Source organism: Talpa occidentalis, unplaced genomic scaffold, assembly GCF_014898055.3.
Source record: "Talpa occidentalis isolate TD23 unplaced genomic scaffold, MPIMG_talOcc4v2.1 talOcc4.16, whole genome shotgun sequence".
NCBI classification, from domain to species: domain Eukaryota; kingdom Metazoa; phylum Chordata; class Mammalia; order Eulipotyphla; family Talpidae; genus Talpa; species Talpa occidentalis.
The window spans coordinates 75,214,345-75,230,183 of NW_023601653.1; the positions used below are offsets into that span (position 1 = coordinate 75,214,345).

A 15,839-nucleotide genomic window follows, 5' to 3' on the forward strand; every position below is an offset into this window, starting at 1 on the left:
AGGTGTATTTCCAGGTCTATTCAGTCCTTTGTAGGAAAGTTTTTTACTCTCAACAGTTCCACCAATAGGAATCTGTTGAGACCTTTTCTCCCTAAATTTCCAGAAACAATTTCTGTGGATGTGAAACAATTGAATTATACAATATTACAAGGTGACAATCACCAGTGACAATTTACATACATACCAGATACTACTGTTAACATTTTGTACATACCAAAGTTTTACCATTTTCCCAAGTGACAATGCTTCCCTTCCAGTTTTACTTCATTAGGTAAAAGCCAAGTAGAACAAATTCATGTAATGCCTTCCCAGGAGGAAAAGGAGAAACTTTGTGGAGTGTCTCAGGAGCTCTACTGAGGTTCCACAAAATTTCCTTGCGTCAGTCAAATGACAGGCTACCAAATTTGTACTTGAATTTAGATTTCTGGGAAGCTTTGCCATAAATATCAGAAAATTAACAGAAACAACAATATTCAAATCTCTATGAAGGCACCGGCTTAGTTCAGTAGCACAATGTTGACAATCAAACCATAACTTTTTGTTTTTCTCATAACTGGAGACTTTTTTTTTGTTAATAAAAGGTTTATTTACAAGAGAAAAAGAAATAAGGAAAATATACATCTCAGGGAGAAAATAGGGAAATAAAGTCTTTAATGCGTCCTACCCGATCCGACGACCTGGAAACCCAAAGTCACTCTCAGAGCTGGCCGGACGGCGGAGAGCCAAAATGGAGAGCCCCCCAAAGCCCACGGGTCTGCCTTTTGTATCCACCTGGCTGCTTAACCCCACCCTCAGGTCCCAGTCACCTTCCCTTTGGTGGTGATGGGATTTGGAGTTCCCAGTGTCTTTGGCTTTGACCTGGGGTGGGGGTGGAGTCCACAAAGCCTGTATGGAATTTGCTTTGGGACATCCTTTTCCCCCTAACAATTTTTTCCCTGTGATTTTGATATATTTGCTATCTTGTTTTAGCCAATGCTCCAAATTTTTTTTTCTTTTGGCTTGGATAATGGACTATTTTTAAGTAATGAAACTGTCATACTGGACATTCATGGACAATGCTGCTGACTAATTGTTACTTCTCTTACACACATTGTAACCCTGAAAAAAGACTGTCTCCTAATATTACACCATGAGATCTGTGCCACCATAGATATGGTGGAATAAAAATTAAAAGGGGGGATTGTACAGGGTGGTCCCCAGGAAAGGGGGAGGTTCCCTGCCCCACCCAAGGGAGGGTGGAGCTGAGCAGGAAGAGGAGAAGCTGCACAAGAGACTGAGGAAGGAAGAAGCAGGATGGAGCTCTAGGAAGAGACCTGGAGGAGGCACATGGAGCCTAGAGACACGTGAAGAAACTGCGCTTGTCTTTTGGTCGTGGACTGGGTGACACAGATGTGGGTGAGACCCATGGGGAGGTGACCATGGCAGCTTTTATCTTGATGTTGATTTTGCTCTTTTCCTTCCGGGCTTGTCTGGTTGTTTCTGACCCTTTTCTGTGGGTCCCCACTGGAAGATGCTTTAGACTTGTGGCAGGCCTTGGGGCCTTGCTCTGGGCCAATCCCATTTGGATGGACTTTTACCCACGAGGGGATGGGTAACTTTGGGTGCTTGATTTAGAAACTAGATTCTTTGCCTTACCTGTATTGTTTCCTAGTTTTATTAAAGTTCCTTTTCATTAAAGTCTCCTATGTTTTGTGTTGATGCGGCGGATGGCAGAACCCATTTAGAATAGGCAGGTTTGCGGGGTTTTGGGCTGCCCTCTCCCTGTCCTATAACACAAGTACTGCCCTCCTTCATTCTAGTCTGTTTAGTGTTCTAGCATATCTTGACGTGCTCGTCAGAAGTGAAGAAGGGCAGGGATTTCTGAAAGAGAACTGGGGTCCTAGATGCAGCTCCAAGCATCAGCGGCTGATTGCAGCAAGTGAGGAAGGAGGAAGTCTAGGAGCAGCCATGGCCAGAGTTCAGACAAACTGCTGCCCTCCTGGCCCAACAGACCCTTTCACAACAGACGGTGCTGCCACTGCAGAAAACTGTGTCTGCTCCTTGCTTTTTCCTTCCAAATGTTGCTCTTATCTTTTTCTTTTTTTCCATTTCTACTTCTCACTTGCCTGGAACAGGTCTTCGGCCTGTTGTCTGTCAGCCAATTTACAGGTGAGTATGTGGCATCTTCTCCAGGCCTGCCAGAGCTGACGGCAGGGAGGAATCTGGCAAGAGAGAGAAGCCTGTAAGCCCAGGGAAGGGCCCACAGGGCCCTCGTCACCTGGCCTCTTACTCATTCATTTAATATACACTAGATGCTTCTTATATTGAAACAATATTTATAACAACAGATATTTGTTAACAATCTAGCTGCCAACCTACGGGGACATTATCAAACTGTGGGCAGTTCCCACAGTGAAACACCATGAGTTAGAAAAAGGAAGTACTCTGTAAGCACTAAAATGGAAAGATCTGCAGGGCAGATTGTTATGTAAAAAGAGCTAAGTTGGAAACAGTGGTTAATAGGTTGCCCTTCATATCAGAAAGAGGAAACAATATTTATATTTGTATTAGTTTGTTTTGCATAAAGAAATACAAGAAACTAATAAAAGCATTGCAGAAAAAAGGGGGAGGGGGAAGATAGAGGCAAATAAAGATGGGCCTGAGATGTTCCTACATATCCCTTTCACATTTTTTGTTACTTTTGTATACCCATTCAGAGTAAAATCTTATTTTTTAAAAAGGTTTATTTATTTATTTTTAAAGATTTATTTATTTATTTACACAAGAACAGGGGTACAGACCAGACGTACAGGAGGGTGAGAGGATTCACCAGAGACCGAGTGGGGAGCAGAACAGGTAGAATGACGAAATACACTGCTGAGGGGAGCAGCAGGTGAGACAAGAAAGGTCTGCCGCGCCATGTGGGACCCTCACCGGCCAGCCGGGATCGAACCGGCACTGCCGAGGCTGCGTACGGCTTCATAGCATTGTGCTCAACCACCTGCGCCACCAGGGGAGGCCCAAAAGATTTATTTATTTATGCATACAGGAACTGGGGTACAGGCCAGAGGTGTGGGGGGGTGAGAGGACTCACCAGAGACAGAGTGGGAAGCGGAACAGGTAGATTGAATGAAACACACTGCTGAGGGGAGCAGCAGGCGAGTCAGGAAAGGTCTGTTGTACCATGTGGGTTGCTCCCTGGCCCGGGATCTAACTCATACTGCAGAGGCTGTAGATTGCTTCACAGTGCTGTGCTTAACCCCTTGCACCACCAGGGAGGCCCCAGAATCAAATTTTAAATACAATAAAAATTTGAACTTGTACTATCTAGTCTAAACTTGTGTAAAGTATAGGAAGGCCCTAAGAAAAGAGCAGGTTTTTCTATCTGGGAGAAGCAACTTAGCGGGAGCAAAGCCTGTGAGGTTAGTTCTAGGGGTGACAAGGTTGAAGCGAGGGTCAAATTACAGTGGGAAGGAAAGGAACCAAAATATGAACAGTAGTGGGACCATGGGTGTTTTTTGGTTTCATCTACACTTGCTTTTTTTTTTTTAAATTTATTTATTTATGCAAACAAGAGCTGGGGTACAGGCCAGAGGTGCTGGGGGTGAAATGATTCATCAGAGACAGAGTGGGGAACAGAACAGGCAGACTGACGAAATACACTGCTGAGGGGAGCAGCGGGTGAGTCAGGAGAGGTCTGCTGCGCCATGTGGGTTGCTCCCTGACCAACCGGGGATCGAACTCATGCTGCAGAAGTGCTCCCTTGGGCCACCAGGGAGGCCCCTACGCTTGCTTTTTATTGAGGTGATAGTGGTTTACAACATGGCATATGCTTGAGGAGGGGGATTCATTCTTCTTCAGAGGCAGGTTACACTACCACACCCACCACCGAAACACCCACAATTCTTCACCACAGTGCATGGGGCCTCCTCCCACCTCATCCATACTTTTTGAAGCTTTCAAATTTACGACCACAGACATGTTGACAATGCGAAATTACTGAAGTGTTACTCTCGACAGGGACAGGAGGTGACAGCAGAGGACACGAAGCCGGGGTGCGGGCGGCATCCCTGTGGTACCGCGAGTGGCCGCCAGGGGTCAGCAGCGGCCCGCAGCCCGCGCGGCGCCATCCACAGGTGATCCCGAGGAGGCCCCGCCGGGGACGGGCCTTCCACCAGCCTCATCTCACACTAACCGCCATTTGCTTTCCACATGCTTCTGTCTCGGGCCACTTCCCACTAAATGGCAGACAGTGGGGTCTTGGAGGCCTGCCGCTGTTTGCAAGCTGGGGGTGCTGTGCGATGGGGTGAGGGGCCGGAGGAAATTCCTGGGACGGGCCCTCTGGCTGCCCAGGGACCCTGGACAAAGGCAGGCTCCTGGGCTGAGATCCTGGACTCCAAGAATCCACTGGGAAGGGTGGGGAGGAGGCGAGGCGAGAGACAGGAAACTGAGGCCATTTCTGGGACAGGAACCTGACCAAAGGAGAGCCAGAGGTCAGAGGGGCGTCAGCCCATACCTGGAGGGAGATGCGGCTCCCAGGAGGGCCAAGGCTTTCTGGCTCATCAAAGGGGAAGGTGGAGGTGATTATTCCAGGGTAGTTGAGGCCCAGGAGGCCCAGACCACCATCTGAGCCCCACAACGGACCTGGGCCCACCTGAGATTCTGTGGAACCTGTCACTGGGATAGGAGGCCCCGGAGAGGCGCTTCACACAAGGAGAGAAACCCTCGGTGATGTAGGAAGAGCACTGAGCACCGCCGCCACCTGCTGTGTGACCCTGAAGAGTCAGTTACCCTCTCTGGGCCTTCTTTAGTCCTTTGTAACACAAAGAGGTTAGATAAGATGAACGTCAGGCCCCTCCCACCTCTGACATTCTTTGAATCTCAATAGTCTGTCCCTGCTGTCCTTCCCCACCCCAGTGGGATGGGGGTGTAGACATAGCCAATAGTATATAGAAGTGACTCTATGTGGCTTTTAGGTTTAATCACAACAGCGTTCTGCTTTCTCGCCTGGAACACTTATATTGGAGCCTGGGGCAGCCTGCCATGAGGAAGTTCCCAGGAGCCTGGGTGGAACACCCCCCCACACCCCTGCTGAGTCCTGAGATGCAGTAGCTGCTCCAGCCCCACCGCCCACCCGCCAGGGCTGACTGCAACCTCAAGAGACTCAGATTAGAACTGCCCCCAGGCTCTCACCAAATTCCTGATCCCCAGAAACTGTGAGAGATCATACATTTGTTCTTCTAGATTGATTTATTTATGCATACAAGAGCTGGGCTACAGGCCAGAGGTGTGTGTGGGGGGGTGAGAGGATTCACCAGAGACAGAGTGGGGAGCAGAACAGGTAGATCTACTGAAATGCACTGCTGAGGGGAGCAGGGGGTGAGACAGGAGAGGTCTGCTGTGCCATGTGGGTCGCTCCCTGGCTGGGGATTGGACTCATGCTGCAGAGGCTATGGAGAGCTTCACAGTGCCATGCTTAACCCCTTGTGCCACCAGTGAGGCCCAAGATCATACATTTTTATTGCTTTTTAAGCTACTGCATTTTGGGGTAATCTGTTCCCCAGCAATACATAACTAGAACTGTTAACAGGGACCAAGGAGGCCGTTGAACCCCCAAACTAGCAAGCTCTAAAGGGTTCCAGCCACCTGAGTGCACAAAGACAAAGCAGACTATTAGTGTGAAAGAACTTTAATAGAATTAACATGCATAGAGAGGGGAGAGAAGACAGGATATCAGTGTCCCAATAAAAAAACCCAAATTACCCCTCCCCTGTGGCTAAGCGTCCAGTCAAACAGAGTCAGCCTGAAGTGAGGCCACTGAAACCTGCAAAGCTTGCCACAACTCTAAGGCACGTTCTGGCAGGGAACCACAGCAAAGGGGTTCTGAAGCAGGTCCCAGAAAGCTGGGACATAAGGAGCAAAATCAAAGTACCAGTCAAGGAAGTGGCTGCCAATGTCAGCCTCTCCTTGTGTCTTTTTTTTTTTAAGCTTTATTTATTTATTTATGCATAGAAGAACTGGGGAGGTAATGTCTTATCAGCGCTAATCTCCTGATGAGAGAATTCATGGACAGAGTGGGGAGCAGAACAGGCAGATCTACTGAAATCCACCGCTGAGGGAAGCAGCGGGCGAGTCAGGAGAGGTCTGCTGCGCCATGTGGTCACCTCCCTGGCCAGGGATCCAAATCAGGCTGCAGTGGTCATAGCGCGATAGCACTGAGATTTGACCCCTGTGCCACCAGGAAGGCCCCCCAAGTGTCTCTTTCAAGTGCCTCTCTGTGTCTCTCTTCCGCATGTCTCCTTCCATGTCTCCTTCCCAGCAGTACCAGGGTGCAAGTTGGGCCACAGAAGCAGGAACCTTCCTCTCTTTTCTCCTTCTTCTTCCCCAGAGCCCACCTGCCTTCCATGTCATGTAGCTTCACCAGGCCGCTCAGCTCTGCCCATCATTCAGTGGGGGTGGGGAACATGGTCCCCCCGCCTCCTTGCATGGAGATGTCTGTAACAGAACAACAGCCATCTTTGCGACAGCAGATTCAAACAACAGTCTTCCATGGATGCAAAAACTAAAGTTTCGATGAGGAGTAAAATTTTTACATAGAATTAAAGTATCCCCTACTAAATATTTATTAATCAGAAAGGGGAAAACTTTAAAATGGAGAATCCTGGCAGACATCCCCCTAGCAAAATGATCAAAGTTGACATAGGCATTGGTATGCTGTGGGGAGGGGACACAGATTTGGAACATTTGCCATTCCTATGGTTTAAGAACCCCCAGCAGCCAGGTTCAGACTACCCATGGCTTAAGCAACAGCTGAAATGTTGCCTGTTGACTGTTGCCAGTGGCACAGACCACCTCCAGCTGCTCTCATCCATGTGCCCCTGGTGTGATCACATCTGAGGTGTCCTCCCAAAAATGTATGCCCAGCACCTCTTCATAAGGGAACTACAAAGTGGAAATGAGGGGCAGCCTACAAAATAACTGGCCTGTACTTTTCACAATGTCAAGGTCACAAAAGACAAAAGAAGACTTGGGAACTGTTTGGGACTGAAAGAGACAAGAGAGATCTAAGCAAATGGAATCTGAGATCCTCCTGGGTTCAGAAGGGTCAGGGCGAGGGGGCGTGTCTTATCAGCGCTGATCTCCTGATGTGGACAGTTGGGCAGTGGGTACAGAGAAGGCACTGTCTTTAGGACATGCACACTGGAGTGTGTAGGAGTGACAGGGCAGGCCTCCAACTTAGTCTCAGTTGGTTAGAAAAAAAGTAGGCTAGTAGAGACATTGCAAAAGATATAAATAGAGAACAATACATCAAATGTACAATGTTAATAATTGGGGAGCCTGGAGTGTTTTGTATTCTTGCAACTTTTCTAAAGGTTTCAATTTATTTCAAAATAATAAGATAAGTGTTGCATGGCTTTCCCTGAGGTTGGATTGTCTGCACCTCCAACAATATTCCCTCGGTTGGAATTTCCAGAAGTCTCCCTGCCCTTCCCTGGAAGCTATACACAGGTACACAAAGGCTCTGACCCCAGGAAGAGGGTGTGGGGTGAGGGCTCCCAACTCAGGCAGAAGGTGGAGACTAGATGAGCAGTGAGTCTGGTGGCTCAGGGACGCTCAGTGTTCCAGGGCTTTAAGTTTTTCTAGCCCAGAAAATTCATCTGACCAAGAAGGAAAAGATTTGCCCTCATTCTTTAGAGGGCAAATCTTTACTTTTAAGTAAATAAATACACGCATACATTTAATGTAATTTGGATTACCAAATGACAAAAGGATGTTCTGTTAACAGACTTTGCTGCAGATTTCAATAGTCAACCCTGGTGCAACGTGATTTCATTTACAGAAATTCAATCAACACACACATTTCTCCACGAGATGTATATGCCAGTCACCCTGTGGGAAGTCCCACAAGAGGAAGGCGTGAACTCTGTTTTATATCTTCTACCCCTGGCAGAAATATGACTCAGGTCCGAGGGGGTTACAACCTGTGTCCCAGGTCTTCCAAACTCGAGTATAGTTTTGCTGCTTTCCTCATTCTCTGCTCGGACTGAGCCTGTTGAACCAGGCGTGAAGGCGAGACTACAGCTGGTTTATTTTGCCAAATCAGAAACCACACTGAATCCAGGCCAGAGACCTTACACTCCCGGGAGACTCCTGTAGCCATGGCAACTGGCTCCAGCAGCCCATCCGGCTAAGTTCCATTTTCATCATCTACTGAATGTAACTCAGCTGAGTTGGGACTCTAGCGGCATCCACTGGGGTGGGTAAAGGCAATGAATCCCAGGCCCTCAGAATTGGGCAGGATCTTAGAGGGTCATCTTGTTACACCTGGTTACCAGCCTATGGCTGAGCATCCCTAGTGGGTGAGGTTTTAACCAGCACCATGAACCAAACACTGATAAAATACAAATGGAGAGAGATGATGCGCTGTTGCCTAAGGACTCAGACACAGTGAGGGACAGTGGGTGAGAAGACACTTGCATTCACCTGCAGCCCCACAGGAATTACTTGATTCTCCTTCACACCCATTAGTCAAGTGAAGGCAAGGCTGGTTTCGAGCCTGCCTTCTCCCGAAGGCCAGGGTAAGAGGCAGAATCTAATCACACATGGTCTCTAGCTGAGGGCGAAACGTCTACATTCCTCCTGCCTCAGCAAACAGTTCCAAAGATGCAGGTTATGTGAAATCATCTTCTAGTGAATTCTAAGTAGGTTTGAGGCTTGGAGTTAAGCTCTGGGTTTGTGGTGTACCTGAAACAATTATTAGTGCTGCCCACATGGAGCTTACAGTCTGGCGGGGAGACTGTAAACAAACATAAATACATAATTGCATATGATAATAAGCATCATGAAGGAAAAGAGCAAGGTGACATAACAGGTTTCTAAGTCAGTAAGAAAAATAAAAAACGAAAACTGCAACATGAAGGGTGAACAGAAGCTGGTTAAACAACAGTGGAAAGAAAAAACATTCCAGGAAACAAAAAGAACATTCCAGAAAGAAAGAATGAGAAAAGGCCCTGATGCAGGATAGGGCTAGGGGTATCTAAGGACAGAGGGCCAGTGTGGCCAGTGTGCACTAGGTAAGTGCTTGGGGGTAAGAAGATGCTGGAAGGAATCCAGATGAAACAGGTGCTATCTGTCCTGTTGAGAAACTTGGACTTTATTCCAAGTGATTGAGTTGTAAACAATGGAGGAACCTGACTTTATTTAATTTTTAAAAGTCAATCTGCCCTGTCAGGAATGAATTGGAGAAGACAAAGAGGAGAGATCAGTTAGGAGGCTGTTATTATATCTCAGACAAGACCTTGGAGTCAGTGAGCAGCAGCTGAGGCAGAGACGTAAGTGGGTTCAAGGTGCTTTTGATACAGGGGCCAGGAAAGAGGATGGTATCAAGGGAATTGCTGAAAATGTCTGCTCTGAGCAACTGGGTAGACCAGATAAAGGTGCTATTTACCAAGATGGGAGGGACTAAGAGAAGCTTGAGAGGGATGAGTCTGAGAGTTCAGAATTGCACATAGTAGGTTTCTGAAATTCCTGTGAGTCATCCATGTGAATAAATACTTAGGTGTCAACTGCAAACAGTGGTATTTAAAAGCAAAGAAGTAGATAACAATCCATAAGAAACGAGAGCATAAGGTAAGAAGCAAAGAGAAGAGGAGAAAAGAACAAAAAACAGAGCATAGGATTGAGCACAAAGGAAATCCAATGCAGAATTCATCAGTATCTGGAAAAAGCACCGAGGAAGCAATGCTCAGAGATAGGAGACTTGATGTCACTGAAGTTGAGAGATAATAGTTCAAAAGGAGATGCTTGGTCAAACAATATGGAAGCCACTGACGACATTCACAAGGTCAGTTTTGATAAAGAAATGGAGGGAAGACTCTACTGGAGTGGATTCAGGAAGGACTGAGAGTAGGTGGAGACAGCTTGTAGCAGGAAGCAGAGGAACTGGGTAAGATAAGGCTGTCTTCTCACTGTGGACTCCTGGCCACGTCAGCTACAAACTTATCCCATCTCTCCTCCCAGGCTTCCATGGCAGCCTTCTTTTCACCCTGCAGCAGGGCACTGTACCTGCAGAAGAGGAACTCAGGTCAGCCTCAGGGAAGGCAGAGGGAACAGGGAGTATGAGGGGGTCCCAGATGCTTGAAAAACGCATACCCACCCCCAGTCTAACTGTGATGAAATAGTCAATGTTGGGAAAACCCACAGACGCCTTCCAGGCTTCTGCCTCAAACCTCTAGGAGAGGAAAATACAAGGTGTGGGGTGGGCGAGGGAGCAGGGGGTTTGGGAAGGACAGAGGACACTCACTTGATAGAGTTCATGGCCAGTTGCTTGAGTGTCCTCAGATCGGCTGTCATCCCCCCAATGCCCATGAAGGCTTCATAGAAGTCATAGGACAAGCCTTTGGCACCAAAGACAGCAGGGTCATCAGAGCTGACCACCATGGGGTAGCCAGTGGCCATCAGAACAGCTGCAGGGTGGTTTCTCAAGTCTGACACCAGTTTTAGAACCTGCCCAAAAGAAGGCAAAGGAAAAAGACAGACTTGTCATGAAAGAGCAAAGACTGTGAGCATTTCCAGCTCCTTCCTTCTACCCACCGCCATTCTGAATACTGGGATGACTTCTGGGCAAAGTCTTGACCCAACAAGAGTCCATCATCCTCATATTCTTCCTAATTTTCTCCAGCTTTCCGGATCACTCCAGATGTTCTCTCTGCTTCTCTCCTGGTTCCTGCTCAAAGCAGCTTTCCTGACACAGCAAGACAGGCAAGTGCACGGAGGACTCCACGCAGCAGACTCCACGCAGCAGCACCTCCACACACCCTTGTCCTTTCAGCTCTGTCCACGGTTTTGCCCAAAATCTGCCTCTTGAGGACCCTCACTGCTGCCTCATTATTATGCTTAGCAAGAGGCTGTTCTAAATAACTTAACCAAACGGGCCTTCTCTGGTGGCGCAGCCGTTGAGCACTGGCTTGCGAAGCTGCAGCGCAGGTTCGATCCCCGGCCACTGGCGAGGGTCCCACATGGCGCGCAGACCTCTCCTGCCGCCCGCTGCTCCCCTCAGCAGTGTATTTCTTGGTCAGTCTGCCTGCTCTGCTCCCCGCTCTGCCTCTGGTGAATTCTTTCACCCTCCTGCGCTTCTGACTGTACCCAGTGCTTGTATAAATTAAATAAATAAATCTTAAAAAAAAAAAGGGCAAATTTATAAAATAAATAAATAACCAATGAGCGTTACAGAGTGGAGGAGTATAGAAAATAAATGAGTTAAGGGGACAGAATCTAGGCAGGAAGGTTGGTAATCAGAGCAGAGATTGAGTTTGGGGAGAAGATAATATTGGATTAGCCCCACAAGTCATGCTTACCTGGTTGGAGATAGGACAGACTTCTATGGGAATGTCCTTCTTCCAGGTTTCAGCCCAGACTGCTGGGTGTTTACTCAAAGCAAATCCATGCCCAATCCTGGTAGAGTTCAGTATGAGGGCATCCAGAAGGTTTCTGTCTATGGAAGTGCCCTGCCAGTCTGGGGATAAAGGGTGGTGGTCTTCAATAGACTGAATCTGATTCACAGACCAGCCTTAGATAAAGGCCCCAGAATGACCAAGAAAAAGAGAAAAGAGCATTAACACAAATACACACACATTTTCCTTTTAATGGTACTAAAAGAGGTATGGCATGCTTTTATTTTGTGTGTGTATGTATGTATTTGCATATGTAAGTGCTGAGCAAATGGACACCTACATAGGATTTATAAACTGAAAGTGGATACTCAGCCAGGTAGTAACAAAACTTGGCTTCAAACTTGCAAATCTGACTTCATAGCCCACTTTCTTTCCACCCCCCTTTTTAAAAAAAGATTTATTTATTTATTTATGCATACAAGAACTGGGGTACAGGCCAGAGGTGCAGGGGGTGAGAGGATTCGCCAGAGACAGAGTGGGGAGCAGAACAGGTGGAGTGAATGAAATACACTGCTGAGGGGAGCAGTGGGCGAGACAGGAGAGGTCTGCTGCACCATGTGGGTAGTTCCCTGGCCGGGGATTGAACTTGTGCTGCAGTGATTGTAGACAGCTTCATAGTGCTTAGACTTAACCCCTTGCACCACCAGGGAGGCCCCCCACCTTTTTTTTTGGTTTGTTTCCGGAACTATTTTCTGTTCATGATCTTTACAACAGTGGTTGCAGACTCTGTTGATAGAATTATGCATACGTTCTTACATTTATTTACATCTTTACAGTACTCTTGGGACAATTTAGTCACAAGATCACAATGGCCAGCATGAACGGACAAAGGGGTGCAGAGCTGTGGCTGCCGACTCCCCAGCCACCCCAAGACATCTCCTTGCATCAAGGGTGAAAAGGACAGGGCCTGACTCCCCATTTTCCTTGCGACTAGGAGAGTCCTCTTGCTGGCCTGTGAGGGCCTAGGGGTGGGGGTGGGGGTGGTGCCAGGGCTTCCTTCCTAATTAAGGAGATGCCCTGGAGGAAAGTTCTCTCTTGCTTCACGGGATGTAGTCACATCTGAATGTGGCTTCACTGTCCGATGACCAAACAGGATGAGATCCTGGATGCAATGAGGACAGCGGAGTTGCTTATCATGTGAGCTCATCTGTGACCTTATTGTAAAGCTCAGTGGAAGTGCATACCCCACTCTTAGCAGCCAAGAGCCTCATAACAAAAGTACACGTAAAGTATTTCAATTTCACTTTCCTGTTAGGAACAAAACTCAAGAATTCCCATGACTAATGAGGGCATGTGTTTTAGGTGGATTTTCACTGATTTCCCCTGTATTATTTTCTTTTCAATAATTTACTTTTAAAAATAAGGATGCTGGTATTAAATACTCAAGTCCTGGCAAAATCCTCTCCTGGGATCACACATCTTGCAATTTGGTGCGATCCTAGGTTCTGGGTTTCATACTGTTGAATGATTTTTTTAAAAAAGATGTATTTATTTATGCATACAAGAGCCAGGGTACAGGCCAGAGGTGCGGGGGGTGAGAGGATCCACCAGAGACAGAGTGGGGAGCAGAACAGGCAGACTGACTGAAATACACTGCTGAGGGGAGCAGTGGGCGAGACAGGAGAGGTCTGCTGCGCCATGTGGGTTTCTCCCTGGTCGGCCGGGGATCGAACTCATGTTGCAGAGGCTGCAGATTGCTTCATAGTGCGGTGCTTAACCCCTTGTGCCACCAGGGAGGCCCCTGTTGAATGATTTTTCACAAGAAGTATGACTTTCCCAACTACACCACAAGCTTTTCAAGGTTACCACCTCCGAGTCCTCCCCCACAAACAGTTCTTTAAATCTCCTGGAACAGCTTTGATCTAAATTGGATCTAAATTGACTGGAAATGTCAGGAGAAAGAGATTAATGCACAAGATCCTTCCTCTGAGAGATGGTGCCATAAACCACGGTTTAAGCCTGGATGTGCAGTTCCAGCTGCCCACCCGTCTCTCCTTATCTCTTTGGTCTTCTGAGCATGCCAGGTGGGAGGCAACAATGGCTTTCCTTCAGGTCTAAGCTCCCAGATCTTCATTTTGATCCAAAATTGGTCTCCTTTTGCTTAGGATTTACACATTTTGAGGACCAGAATGCGGGAGGGGCTGAGAAATGACCAATGAGCCCAGGGATTGAGCTTTGGGAAAGAGACATAGCTGGGCTGATGGCACTCCAGAAATAATGGCAGCCAGGCTCGTGGGGCAGGGCAGGGTCTCCTCTTCAGCACTGGTGAGTGTGGACAGAGCCTCTCCAGGCCAGGTCTGACTCTAGGCCCTCTTTTGCCACTGCCTTGTGTGGTGTGAGACTTTGAATAGGTGAGGTCACCTCGCAATCACAGTTCACTCAAAAAATAGACCTCAGGGGCCTCCCTGGTGGCACAAGGGGTTAAGTCACAGCACTATGAAGGTATCTGCAGTCTCTGTAGCAGGAGTTTGATCCCCAGTCAGGGAGCTGACCCACATGGTACAGAAGATCTCATCCGCTGCTCCCCTCAGCAGGGCATTTCAGTAGATCCACCTGTTCTGCTCCCCGCTCTGTCTCTGGTGAATCCTCTCACCCCTGCACCTCTGGCCTGTACTCCAGTTCTTGTATGCATAAATAAATATTTTTTAAAAATAAAATAGAGACCATCAAAAAGGGCCCACAATCTGACTCCATTGCACTGTTGAGCCTTGGAGTCTCCATCTAGATAACGGGTATAAAAACACCTTCCTGGCAGGACTGGGGTGAGAATTAGAAATAACACATGTAAAGTGCCGATACTGTTATTATCATTCCTTGTCCAGAGGGCGGCTTCAGGATGAATTGAGATACCATGTACTAAACGGAAAAATGCCATCCAGCTTATCCATCCACAAGCATCATGCTGCCCCAGCGTGCCATCCGCACTGCCACTGTCCCTGCCAGTCTCCCCATGGCTCACCTGTCTCTCCAGCATGGAAAAAGTAAGGCAGTTTCACGCCACGGGAAACCGGAATCAACAAAGCCTCCTTGTAGGCGTAGAGGGAGTAGCCAGTGTCCTCGCGTCCCACCTGCAGGGCAGAGGGCGGGTCATGGCGGCGTCTGCCTGTCCACGCCTCCCCAGCTGATGGGCACCTGCAGCCTGGGCACCCCTTCTTTGTGCCCTGCCTCGACTACTGGAGACACAGTCTCTTAAGAACAACCAGTGGCACAAGTGGGAGTGAGTTAATGCCAGAAATACTCCCCCCTTATTCAGGGGTATACCCTGTATTCTTCCAGGCCCTTTGTCTTCTCACGTCACTTCCCAAGCCCCTAACTTTGGCCCTGAATTTCTCAAGGGGGAGAGAAGATGAGAGGAGGCAAGAGACAGAGAGATCCAGAGGCTGAGAGGGGGCAAGAGAGGCTCAGAGAGACAGAGAGAACAGGGATTGAGATGGACACAAGGGAGACTGAGAAAGGCAGAGGGTCAGACAGAGAGACCGGGACAGAGGGAAAGAGACAAAAAGGAAAAGAGAGCGCCTGAGGCCGAGCCCTGGACCAGCACGCGGGAGGAGACTGGAGCTGCAGCCTGGCCTCTCAGCGCCTGTGGCTCCCTCTGACGCGGTTCCTCAGAAGAGCGGCTCAGACAACAGCTGCACCAAAATCACGCTTTTCAAACTGAGCCACACGCACCCTCAGGGCTTTGGAGGTAGGGCCAGGAGTCAAGGAGTCTCTTTCAGAAGAGCAATTTTCACTTGGGGTCTGGGGAGGGGGGAGGGCAGCCACTTACAATGACACATTTTTATAACAAAAAATCAGGGACTTTCAAGGGAGTGGGAGGGAAAGTGGGCTTGAAGAAGCGAGGCTTGCGAGTGGACCCCTATGAACAACTACCTATCCCTCCTCCGACTCCGGCTTCCCACAGGCCTTGTTCTTAGTGTCCTTGCATGGACTGTTTCGGAAACCTGTGCTAGAAGCTCTCCTCCTCAGGCCCTTCGCCAGAGCTGCACACAGCAGGAAAAGGGGAGGGGAGGGGCCTCTGCTCCTTTTCTGAAGAGCAGCCCCAAGGATCCCAGGGGTCTGGTCAAAACAATTCTTGGGGACCCGCTTCTGTGGGCTTGGGCTGGTCTGAAGAACACGCTGAAGCACAGGCCTGCGCGCAGCTGCAGCCTCTGTGACAGGAAGCCAGGTGCCTCCTAACCAGCCAGGCCAGACGGACTCAGCGTCCTTCATGACGTGATCACCTTGTCACCTGGGATGTGTGGCCCGCTGTCAGGACCGGCCAGGGCTCTTTGGCAGGGGGTAAGTGATACCACCTGTGGGTGTGGCTGCAGAAGCAGATGGGGTGGCGAGGAAGGGGCCACTCCCATCTCTGACAGTGTGCCAGGCCCATCTCTGCTTCCAGACCTGCCCACCGTGAAGGGAACAACA

General features: G+C 48.6%; 1 protein-coding gene across 3 annotated transcripts in view; it reads right to left on the reverse strand.

Moving 5' to 3' along the window:
• Positions 1-5,661: 5,661 nt before the first annotated feature.
• ADA2 (adenosine deaminase 2) overlaps positions 5,662-15,839 on the reverse strand; it is a 64,784-nt gene continuing 54,606 nt past the window's right edge. For 2 of the 3 annotated variants that reach the window (XM_037514618.2, XM_037514617.2), the window contains 5 exons: positions 14,392-14,500; positions 11,337-11,548; positions 10,283-10,485; positions 9,949-10,044; positions 5,662-6,474 (listed from right to left, as the gene is read on the reverse strand). In XM_037514618.2, the coding sequence (XP_037370515.1) occupies positions 6,426-6,474; positions 9,949-10,044; positions 10,283-10,485; positions 11,337-11,548; positions 14,392-14,500 (669 nt within the window). In that variant the 3' untranslated portion in view covers positions 5,662-6,425. The remainder of the gene's footprint in view (positions 6,475-9,948; positions 10,045-10,282; positions 10,486-11,336; positions 11,549-14,391; positions 14,501-15,839) is intronic. The other variant, XM_054696577.1, reaches the window with a different exon arrangement.